The following is a 12,717-nucleotide window of genomic DNA, read 5'->3' as shown; positions in this document are numbered from 1 at the left end:
AGACTCGGCTGATGCATCTCTCCCAGAGCATCCATTTCACGGCGCTCGCAGTTTGAAGCGGAGGAGACGGTGCGCATTTCTCCGACGAACACGGTGCTTTCCTCTCCTCCAAAGTCAGTTTCCTAGAGCGGCTCGCGGGCGGAGAGACACTTTTTTTTTGCTGCGTTTCTTCCCCCCCTCCCAGACACGGACAGTATTTCATAACAAGCCTGTTTAGTTGGAGCGAAAAGCACCTCGTGCGCAGTTGCATTTGGCGACGCTGTGTCTCGTTTGTGGAGTGGAATCGGCGATCCGCAAGCTCAAGGCGCACACGGAATATCCGACGGTTTCAAGTTTTCCTGGAAGTTGCGCAGTGACAGAACATCATGGGAATCTGTGGCTGTTTGGCGGTGCCTGGGAAATGCCTTGTCGTCCTCGGACTTAAACTGTTATTCCTTGTACCTGCAGGGGTTCCAGCCAGAAGCGGGGATTCTGTATTAAAGGACAACATCACCGTGAGACAGGGGGACAGCGCCGTCTTAAAGTAAGTCTCTAGCATCATCACACCACTAACAGCATCTCCTCCGGTGCGCAATGGAGACCGACTTGGGCTTCACAGCGTGTGTGTTCCAAACAGATAACCAAGCGCAACGTTCCAGGAGTTACTAAAGGTCATCATAATCTATGGATAATGCTTTTTCATATGAATCATAACTACTGCTGTAACTACGGGCATTACGCGCGTGTGATGTGCAAGTTGTATGGTGCGGGACTCATCTGTGTTTAGCCTCCGTGCTCATTGCCCTTGACTGTTATTGATCCGGTTGCTTAATGTCTGGTTGAGGATGCACACATACTCCCATCCAGCCTTGGGAGGGGTTGTGCACGTATTGATTTGAGTATGTGATACAAATGCAATTATGACTTTATTTTTTTCAAGGCTGTTTTTCTTTTCCATACACTTCTTGGAATGTTTTGGGGGACTGGATGGATGGAGTCTATTTCTGGCAGTATTTTTTTATTTTTTATTTTATCAGTTAACCCTTCATGACAAATCATTATATAATCTATTATCTATAATCCAGGGCTGCCCCCTCCGCCCTTTTTGGTTTTAGTCACTCAGATTTCTTTTGTCCATTAGTCATTTTAGTTTTTTTTCATGCTGATTGATTCATTTCCAAGAAACTTATGAGCCCATCTCTGGCAAAACACAAGATCCAAGGTGATGCTTTTGCATGATTCGTGTTTGGAGAAACTCAGTTTTATAGATACCTAATCGATTAGTCGATAAAAATCGTATGAGTGTTAGTGGACTAACATTTCATTTAATCGAGGACAGACCAACTGTAATTCTATTCCTATGAGGACTTGTTGTGGTTTTACAGTGGCCTTATCACACTTAATCATATATATATATATATATATATATATATATATATATATATATCAATCTCCAGTTCTATCTTAATATCCCTACACAGGGTTTACTGTGTGTCTTTATCACATGTAATGGTTGTTTGTTATCTTCTCTTTCCTCACGGTTATATTCCCATTTATTTGTGTCTATAAGCTGCATGTTTGCTGTAGTTCTTTGTACAGAATAGAGCAGGTGTGGCACTACGAATTCAGAATCCCTTAGAAAACATGTGACAAACACACACACACACACACACACACACACACACACACATTGGAGTCAATCCCAGCTCATGAGGGTAATGAGAATCAATTAAGAAAAAATAGAAACGGAAAAAAAAGGTGTACATGAAATAGAAAATCAGCATTGCAGACAGCAAGAGAAAATGAAAACAACAGAATCAAAATATAAGCACAAGTGTAAGGTTGAATAAACGTGAAGCCATGATTTGCAACATATGCTCAACAGTTACACACACGTGCATGGCATTGCAGATTTTAACAACAGTCTTGATTGCTAACTTAAGTATGATTTACAAATGATGTGCTATAAAAGCAGCCAAAATGCAAGTTTCTACATATATGAATGTGACTAGTTGTTAATGGAGTTACCTGACGGGCTGTACGAGCGTCTCACGCTGTTAGTGCAGGTCATCCAGTTCAGCTGGCTCCGAGCCGGCTGAGATATCAGCTATTTAGACAAGAATAATTGTACAGTTTAATGACTGCTGACACAGACGAGCAGCTAAACAGCTCGCTGTTGCACCCTGGGTAGATGAGGTGAAAGGTGGTCATGTGCCATAGCTGCTCCAGCACACCACTTCGTAGCTATATGTACGAATTGTTCATGAGAAACTTCTGAAAGGATTGCACCTGTAGCGGCCGACGGGGCTTACTTGGCAGGTGTTCTCCTTTTTATTTGCTCTAACCAATGCACTCCACAGTAGAGGAGTCATCAAATCACTTGTGGAGCAGCCGTGACCCTGACTTGAATCTTAAAAGAGGTGTAAAGACTGAACTCATAAGCTGACAATAGCCATCAAAAGCCATCCCAGTGCTGCTCTGCAGTGTATCCAATACACTGCCCTGGAGGAAGATGATCTGTTGCCTGTCAGTGAGATAGTCCTCCATAATCCAGGAAAGCATGCTATCCACCTGCATCGCTTTGCTTGCTCCCCAAGCAGGAGGGGTTGGATGGGGTTGCAAGCACCAGAGAAATGAAAGGACATCATTCCCATGCTTCTGTGGGTGGGAATAAGGACTGTGGAGCTGCAACGTGATAGCATTGTCCGCACATTTGACAGCCAACTGGGACACGCCTGGAGCAACCTGGGGCTGATGCTGTGAGGAGCTTTTCTGAGTCCCTCATCACCCAAGTGGCAGTGATGCAGAAGCTTGGAAGGGCAGCTGGGCTGCTTAGGCTGGCACTCACAGGGTCCCAGTTGGGGTGTTAAAAATGTCTTAAATATAATATTTGTTAAAGGTGCCGTAGGTAGGATTGTGAAGATCCAGGACATAGCCAAAACATTTGAACATCGACAACTTCTCTGGTAAAGCCAGAAACGGTCTCCTATGCCCCTCCCCCCACAAGGGAGAATGAATGCGTGGGCATGAGCAGTGATTGACACGCTCTGATTGGTGCATCTGAACAGGGAGCACTGGATTTGTGCAAATCACACTCCAGGCTGTAGGTGGTGCCAGAGGAGCCAGATTTTTTTTAATGACCTGCTTCATGTAGTTCTACTGGAACATAGGCTCAGTTTCAGCTAATATGACAGTTTTATAAGTTTTACCTACTGCATTTTTAAATAAGGCCTTAAAAGTCTTACATTTCTTTAGAAAGTCTAACATTTGGTTCACCAAGGTAACATTTGTATTGTCCTTTCATCAGATTAAATAACTCCATTGTTTCGTCACAAAGCATGTATGTATTGAGTACTACAATAAAATGTTGTATTAAGTTCATGTACTTGGTAAACAGTTATTTTTATAGCCTAAAATCCCTTTTGATATTCCATATTAACTTTCATTCTAAATTAGGGCTGGGCGATATGAAGAAAATCAAATAGCTCGATATTTTTGATCAAATACCTCGATATTGATATTGCGACAAAACTGTAGGGTTGATAATTGAAGACAATTACCTCACTTGACTGTAATGCAGCCTGTTAAACCAGGAAAAGACAACACTTATGTCATATTACGATATGCAAAATCTAAGACGATATCTAGTCTCATATCACATTATTGATAGAATATCAATATATTGCCCAGCCCTATTCTAAATGGTATTACAAACTAGGAATCGACCAATACCGATTATTAGTAGTTAATGAAACCGATAGCCAATATTTTTTGAACCGATATGCATACACTGTGATAATGTTAAAGTTAAGATTTCTGAATGTTACAAACTCCAACACAAAACTTTGTTCAATGCTTTAAGCAATGATTTAATAAATAAGAAACTTTCAACATAACACCCAGTAACAGAGAGTCAGACAGTGTTGTGGGGGGGGGACAGACTCAGTGGTGAGTCAAACTGGAGCAGAGGGACAGACATAGAGCTGTAGCCGAGCCAAAGTAGAACACTCAATTAACTTGTTGTCCTTCTGGGACAAAATTGCAAATTAATTTCTTTCATGCTTTTTGAAACATTTATGTCACTTTTTTCCACAGTTTCTTAAATACATGGTCAATAAACATAATTTAAATGACATTAATGCCTATATTTTTTGTTTAAAAAAAAACAGAAATTGTGGATTATTTTGACTGATAGTTAAGATCAGAGGATGTTGAGTGGATCACAGTTTATTTCAAATGCTATAAAGTTGATAATAGAAAAAAACCCACAATTCAATGAAAGTAATGATTAATTTTACCTGCCAAGAATGTCACATGGCTTCCACACAAAGTACATCCACGCATTCATGTTATTTTGGGGCAATTTGGTTCAAAGAAACACATAATTCTGATATAAAAATGGGTCAAATTTGATCCGAGGACGACACAAGGGTTAACTTTATCGGTTATCAGGCAAATAAAACACAGATACAGGTAATCTACAAACTGCCAAAATACGGCCCGATAATCAGCCAGGGGCCATAATCGCTCTATCCCTATTACAAGGGTCTTAAAAAGTCTTAACTTTACCTTGTGGAAACCTGGGGTACCTTGACTCAGGGAGCTGGCTCAGGAGCAGGAAGCCCTGCAGAGGAGGGCGGAGGGGGTGTTGACCTCTGACTTGATCAAAACAATGGGAAGAGTACGGCCAAACTGGGTAGGCTCTGCACTATTGTCTGAAACTACTCTTTTCAAATAAATTACAGGAACCTGCTTTTTTTCCACACAAAAAGGGCTCTAACATGTTATATCGCCATTTCAACCCATTTTATTACTTAGTTATTGTTGCATGTATTTTATTTATTTTCATTTTTTTCTGTATATGCTATGAAATGTTTTAATATTGTTTGATTAAATGTAGTGTTGGACCCTAGGAAGACTAGCTGGTCGTCAAGGCGTCAGCTAATGGGGATCCTTAATAAACTAAACTTTTCTGCTATTTATAAGTCAGTGTCACATTGCCATTTGTGTGACATTACTTAGGGTTAAAATGACTTTAAATCACCAGCATAAAAGTTGTCAGAAGATTTAAGAGATTTAAACATGAATACGCTGCTGTCCTTCCAGCCTGGCACAGTTAGCTTTTCTATCTCAGATCAGGAGTGCTATAGTGGCGCTGAGAGACAATTTTCAGAGGCTTGTCAAGGTGTACATGTTTTTAAGCCAGGGAAACTACAACAATAGTGTGTCCTGGCAATATGTTTTAATGAAAGATTGTTGCATCTGAGTGATTTCCTGTCGCTGGCAAAATTCCTGGGGTGCTTTTTCATTTCTACAGGGCTGTATTATTAAGGCAGTCAAGGGCAACACAAAGCAGAATCATTCTCACATAAAGAAAGCCACTGCCAACAGGAACGCAAGCAGATGTGAGCGGCAGAATAATTAGAATCATTCAACGCAGATTTAGTTGCAATGTTACATTTTATTTCAAAAATGGAAACCACCAGGAAAAATTAAAAATGCCTGGATTACAAGTTAGAGGAACAAGAAATTGACACCAATGTTAAGCCAACATATTATGCACACGTGTACATGGAGCGTGATTTTCAGGTGCTGGTAATTTAATTTCATTCATATCCTGACCATCCATGAGTCTGTGTGAATAATTGATTCTAATTGGCTGGAATGTTTCCAGTATTTGTGTCATCGTGGCCGTTGTAATAAATATCGGAGTGTTGTTCACATAATAATGATTAGCAAAGTCTCAGCAGTATTAGTATTGTTATGTAATATCTAGCCTATAACTGTACTAATATCAAACTGTTACAAATACTATAAAATTAAATCAAATAGCTGTTGATAAAATGAGCAGTCTATAATTTGAAAATACTATTGAAAAATAGGCATTATAATCTTGTCAAGTAATCTGCATGAATAAAACCCATGAATATTTTATGAATGGAAATTTATTTAGAAAGCACACCAGTGTGATATGTTCTATGATCAACCTCCACCATCTTTTTGTGTCTTAGTTTTGATTTTCCTCCCAGTTCAAATAGTTCCGTTTTGATTTTGAAAAAGGTGTTATTTATTTATATCAATTTAAATGTGTCTTTTATTTGAATACATGTGAAAAATCTGTGATTACATCCCGAGCACTGAGCAACGAATGCTATTTCAAGGTTCAACGTTTTTCAGGCCAAATATTTGTTTTTTTAAATCAGCATGCTTTCAGATGAACATTATTTTTTTTATTTCCTCCCAATTTCGAATGCCCAGCTTCTTCTTCTTCTTCTTCTTCTCCGCTGCCGTCCTCATCATTTCTAACTCTGTGGTTGACCTGTGGAGGGCTTCAGACAAACACCTCTGTGACACCAAAGGGTTGAAAGCACACTGAATTGCCATTTCTCAAGCGTTTTTTTCTTTAAACCAAGAGTGTTATCTAGTAGGCTCAGAAAATAAAGAAAATAGTTCATCACTAGTGACTGGCGAGATTGATGGGAAATAAATGATTTGGTGCACTATTTCACTTTAATGAAATTAAAGTGATTTTCCTCCGAGAAATGTGACTAAACTCAACTTTTATACTTCAGTCTTCAAGGAGACTGAATACTAATGAAAACTCGTAGGGCAAAACACAAGTGCTTCACACTGTGCCCCCCCCCCCAGGTCCACCACTCACTGTGCAGGTGCCCCGACCCAAAGAGTCACAAGTGCAACGACAACAACCCTTGCTGGCTTCCAACCACTGGTCATGGCCAGTTTTGTGTATTGGAACGCTGGAGGTTTTTGACCTGTAACTGCACATGGGGTGAGGACACAATTGTCTTAGCACTAAACATTTTTTTTTGCATGGGCTCAGCCACCATGTTTGAGCCACTTTGACTGTATGGGATTGTAAGTGTTTGTGGTCATACCACCTCTCCTGCCTTATCCTCATCTGCTGGGACAGTGGATGACAGTGTAGTGACAAAGGGATTTCGTAGGACTGACCTTTCTCTGCTTGCTAACCACAGTCAGCCTGCACCAGCCATGACTGTTATTCCTCTGTACTGAGACAGCCACTGCCAGCATCCTGTAGAGTAGTACAGGACATGGACAAAAATCTCTCCATTAAGCTTTGGGTTACAGCAATCCAGCTTGCATCCATTGTGGCACTGATCAGACACAGAACTGAAGCCTGGTAGAGGAACAGGTGGGAAATCCTGTTTTTTTTATAACCATTGTCCTTAAAGGGAACAATACCTACCACTCAAAGTGAATGACAGCAAGGCTGTCTTATAGCTAGGCGCCCACTCCCAATGAGGAGCAGTACACACGGCTGTGTCACTGCTGTTCTGCTGCTACTTTAGGACAGGTCTGAACATACGAACTGAAGGCTACTGCTTTCCCTCAGTGTCGCTGGCTCCTCTGCTCTGTCAGTGGCATGGCCTTTATAATTTGGCTCTCTGTGGCCCTTCTCCCAGGTGGACAGGTTAGCACCAGGGGTGGCTGGGGTAATGTGAGCTGACCCTTGGCACAGTCCCTGTCTTAGCCTTGTAAGCCAGAGTGTAGGGGTGTAAATCACACGCTTTATCACAAAATTAGATTATTGTGATTCTTTGGAAAACGATACAATATTTACTGATATCACAAAGTCTGTCACCAATTTTGATTCAATTCACTTCCTGTGATCAATACACAATCAGTTACATTTATATACAGTATATGTAGAAAAATCAACAAAAATATGATTTGACAATTTCATTACTAAGCTCTCCCAGACTTAAACAAAAACGACTCTTTGAAGAACTATAAAGTGGGAATTTCAAAATAAAGGCGCATCTTAAAGATGACCATATATATATATCAATATTTTCACTTTGTATCGGTGATATTGGATCGTTGGGGATTGAATCGAGATATCGATCCAGATCGATGTATCGTTACACCCCTACAAGAGTGTGGAGTGCCGGGCGGCATGGCAGGCCTCTCCGAGTCACAGTAGATTTGATGCCCTTTGTTTTGAAAAAGGGTGTGATTTGAATTGCTTCCTTTGCCAATAGAACCTTTAGGGAATGCGGGAAATGGGGGGGTGAGTGTGCTGCAGCCGTAGTGATCACCCAGCTCTGTGTTGAGTGACTTTGGCAAGCGAGCGTTTGTGAGGATAGGCTGATGCTGCAAAGTCAAGCTGAGCACCTTCTCTCATTGTCAGCGTCACACTGAGGCGGAGACAGGACATGTTAGGGGATGCCTAATAAAAGTGGCATTCATTGGCTGTGTATATGTGAGCAGCCTTCTGATTGCAGTCTACCTTATTGACAGTCAACCTCAGTTCCAATAGGGCTTACCCCCACCGGCTTAGGAAGCATTGCACATGTGGTCGGGACATGGGTGGGGGGTCTAGGGGTGATGAATGTCATTTCCTGTGTTCTGGTGCCTTTTAACAGGTGGTTTGATGCTTTTATCTTTCTATACTAGCATGAGAAAAAAGATGGGTACATTTTGTTACTTCCACCCAGAGGAAGTGGTCGGCCCCAGATCACATATTTGAAGATATTAAAAAGTACAAAAATGTATTTGATGAATAATTTAGAGCCATCTATAAAGATAGAGTAAGTGATGTTAATCCATTTCACTTTTTGTCAAATTCAGCGAAGAATTCAGTAGTTATCTAAGCAGCATCGCTTACTGCACTTTTTTATAATAACCACTCGTTTATTTAACCCTTGTAAGGTGTTGGGGTCTGTAGGACCCATTTTCAATGTTTGCTAAAAGAAAAATTATGCTATTTATTATTTCTTCTAACTCAAGCTCATTGGCTCATTTGTGAAGAACATAAAAAATAACTTATTTTCAATAACTGCACACGGTACACCCCCCCTACACATAACTATTACATATGAGGTGTTCGGGTCTACTGGACCGAGTGTAATAATTGTGTAATATTTGTAGGGGCTATGAAACTTAACTGTGTCCTCCTCATAACTGGGCCTGCTGTGTGTGTGTGTGTGTGTCTGTCTATGTGTCTGTGCGTCTCTGTGTGTGTCTGTGCATCTGTATGTGTGTGTGTGCGATCATGTTGTCTTTCTGCACCTGCTGTTCCCACACAAAGTTACAAACTTGTTACATTTCAAGCACTTTCACCTGTTCTGATTAAGTTCTAAGAAATAAGCACCAACAATGATCAAAAATCTTGTTTCTATTTATTTTTACTTTTTTTATAATTGAATTTCCTTGTTTTCTCACAAAAAAACTAAAATGATCATATGATCATAAATGTGATCTCACAGGGGTAAATGGCAAATATGAACCATAAATGATGTATATACCATTGGTAATTGAGCTAAATTAAACATTGGTTAAGTATTTTTATATAAATTGTTATGGCTGTATTGATTTAAAAGCCTAATAATGTGGTGGGTCCACCAGACCCGGGAACATTGGCTGTGTAACAAAAATATGAACACCACACAAGGGTTAAACTTGAGGATCTCTTTATGCTTTAATGCAATTGCAATTCCTGTTACATTTTTAATGTTATCAAATCAATGAGTGAAGTGGAGAGGACAACAGTGCCCCTGTGTATTCTCTATTAAACTACATTCATCTTCCAATCATTTCTACTACTATGAAGAATCACCAGGACCTGAGGCCGACGTCTCAAACCACTCCACCAGTGATGCAAAAATGGCAAAGGCTAAAAATGTCAAGGCAGCTTCCTGAGTAAGTTATTTATAACTTACAGTTTTTTCCAATTGCTAAAACACAAATTTGCAAACTAGGCTAGTTTTATCAAAATACTTAACACAATTCACAAAACCACACACCTAAACTGCACAATACCTCATATATATCCTGCAAAATGAAGCACTGCAACCAAAACTACATATAGCATCATCAAAATCAAACTTTTGCACACTTCATTCATATTACCAGATTCTTGTCTAACCAACTACATACTGTTGGGCATAATGAAAAGCACCTTCATCTTTAGTATGCTTTGCCATAATACTGAAATAGTTCAAATTGTAGAAAATTCTTCAGATTGTTCACATGCATGACATATTTGCAGATACACACGCATGCTGTTGAAACTTTTATTTTTTTATTTTTCACCAAACAAGTCAGTGCAACAAATGCACAGCAGATATATGTACATTGGATTGAACAAAAATATGCTCACAAAACACAGTAAACTGAAAGAGAAAATGTGCAGAAAACATATATAGAAAAAAAAAGAGGTGCTCACCTGTGGTCTTTTCATAGTGCTTACTTCCTGATTGAAGTGGTACTAATTAACCATGGAGGTGATTGGCCAGGTGGCACATATATTGGCCAATTAGCTCATGTAGTGTCATTTTGAATGGCAGTGTTTTGAAATGGCAGACGTGACTTTATGTCAGATTGTTCTGTCTTATGCAGAGAACCATGTTCAGTGTACTTAAAAAGTGCCATTTTGAATTGCAAAATGCGTGTTGAAGCAGAAAACGTGTTTAGACTTTTGGAGACTTGAGAAGAGGTTTTGCTCTCTGTGGGTCAGTTTAAATAACTGTGCTATGCATGTCATTTTAGTGTGTCAGCAATTGGAAAAAACTGTAAAAAAAAAAACGTGTGCAATAGTGCACCTTCACCTTCTGTCTCTCAAACACACACACACACACACACACACACCTTGAAGAGCGCTCTGCCATCTCTGACCTCAGTCCTGACACTTGTGCTACTAAAATGCATAAAGTTGGCGGTTTGCGGGTTGGGTCGGGCAGTGTGGCTTGGCTCTCGTTACAGCTCAGGTGGATGCGGGATGCGCATCACTACAATCCGCATGAATATTTAGGGGAACATTTCATGAGAAAAAGGCATCAATATAGCAACCATCTGCCACCTTTCATGAAAAGCAATAGTCTTGAATTCATAAGTGGCATAGGTTTGAGGAATGTGTGTGAGCAGATCCGTTAACGGCGCACTTGAGTGTATGTGTGTGTGTGTGTGTGTGTATGTGTGCATGTGTGCGTGTGTGTGTGTGCTTTATGAAAATCTGTCTGAGTGCAAGGTAGCAGTGAAACTGTGGCATGGAGTTTCTTTTTTAATTACATTTTTTATTTTGGATCATCAGTGTAGATTACAAGAGTAATGGAGTTTCATTGGTTTAGGTATTTTCTCAATAAGCAAGTGGAATGGATTTGATAATGAAGCACTGGCACAGCATTTTGGGCAGGGTTGCTTCCGTCTTTGTCGCATTCCCTAGAGCAGAGTGGCTAGACTGATGCACTGATTTTTGACATGGTAAAACCTGTTAAAAGTGCAGGGATCTAAAATAAGAATTGTATCAAGTGGGTGGGACTTGTTCATGCTCACCCTCATTGCTCAGATTTGCATTTTACAGTAACAAACAAGGGTGGAGGTTTTGGCCCAAGGATATCTTGTTGTCCTGTCATATCTTGTATCTTGTTGTTGTCCATGAGTTTGAGGACAAGAAAAATGACCTTGCTAAGACATTGCACTTGGTACACTAAAAAGAGAATCAAATCACAGTTATCAAATTAAATGGCAAGTAATAACAATCTTCAGGTCTGAAAAGATTTAGAAGAAAAAACAATTCTGAAAAGAAAACTATTTTAAAAATGGATTGAACTGAATTTCGTTGGGGTTCAGACTGTAAAAGGAATTATTTCTTTCCCTGCTTTTGTTTTTATTCTTAAGTTAGACTTTTTCAATATTGTAGTTACTGTATATACATACCCAGTGTCCTAACATATTATATTCATATTTGAGAACAGAGAAACATTAAAAGCCTGTGTCACTTTGATTTATGTTCTTAGCGATTCCCACCTGAGTAATTTTCATATCTCACTCAGAAGTGATGAGAAGTGCTTGCCTCTAATGAGCAGGTGGGTATTATTTCCAGCTCGTATTACAGCCAGCACTTGTTACATTGGCTGGAGATTTGCAGGGTGTTCTGATTGAATGGGGAGGTTTCATGTAAAATGAAATGACACAAAGGCCTACCCTTGATTGTAGCCCTATCAAAAATCTGTGTAGATATGTGTGTGCTGTCTGTAAAATTAAAGGAGGCTCTGCCTGTCCGTCTGTCCTTCGATTTTCTCAAGAACCTCTTATCCAATCAACTTCCCCTTTGGCAGGTGTATTGCTAAGGACCCAAGGCAGTGCAGTGTTGGGACATATTAATGTGTCACAGTATGTAGGCCTACAAACTGTTGCGCATTGAGATGGGACTCCTGTTACATGTTGCACCATGTGGCCATTGGGTACAGCTCGCTGTCCGTCGCTCGCTATGGTACATTGAACAACAGGTGAAGAAAGAGAGACATTGGTATATTGCAGCAAACTCCACCATTTCAAGCATCATCGATGTAACTTTCGAAATGAACGCTTGTTTGTTCCCAGAAATAGCCTGGTTCCAAAGAACTAGGTGTTAGCAAATGATGCATATACTCCAGCATTGCTAGGGGATGCAACTAGGGCTGTACAATACAGTATATCTTTTTTTTATCGTCATCGCAATATCAACTGCCGCAAAAAACACATTGTGAAAGGCTGCGACAGGGTGAAAATCAGGAGAAAACTGCACTTTTCAATGAAAGAATGTTGGAAATTATTTCCATTCATTTGTTTTAAATGCAGCATGCAGTTTGTTGTATTTCAGCAGAATACTGAAAGCAGCAGAAATGCAGAACTGAGTACACTTATGTAATATGTGTTCATTTATCGCAAGTAATATCGTTATCGCGATATTCAACAACATACATTTTCCTGATA

At 39.9% G+C, this 12,717-nt stretch overlaps 1 protein-coding gene across 1 annotated transcript in view; it reads left to right on the top strand.

Annotated features, from left to right (window-relative positions):
• Window positions 1-207: 207 nt before the first annotated feature.
• The window catches only part of opcml (opioid binding protein/cell adhesion molecule-like), a 211,096-nt gene continuing 198,586 nt past the window's right edge, over window positions 208-12,717 (top strand). The window contains exon 1 of the mRNA XM_028595323.1: window positions 208-523. Within this exon, the coding sequence (XP_028451124.1) occupies window positions 366-523 (158 nt within the window). The 5' untranslated portion in view covers window positions 208-365. The remainder of the gene's footprint in view (window positions 524-12,717) is intronic.

Source organism: Perca flavescens, chromosome 13 (genome assembly GCF_004354835.1).
Source record: "Perca flavescens isolate YP-PL-M2 chromosome 13, PFLA_1.0, whole genome shotgun sequence".
Classification (NCBI taxonomy): domain Eukaryota; kingdom Metazoa; phylum Chordata; class Actinopteri; order Perciformes; family Percidae; genus Perca; species Perca flavescens.
Note: the sequence above shows the minus strand (reverse complement) of the source record. Positions and strands in the feature narration are given on the sequence as shown.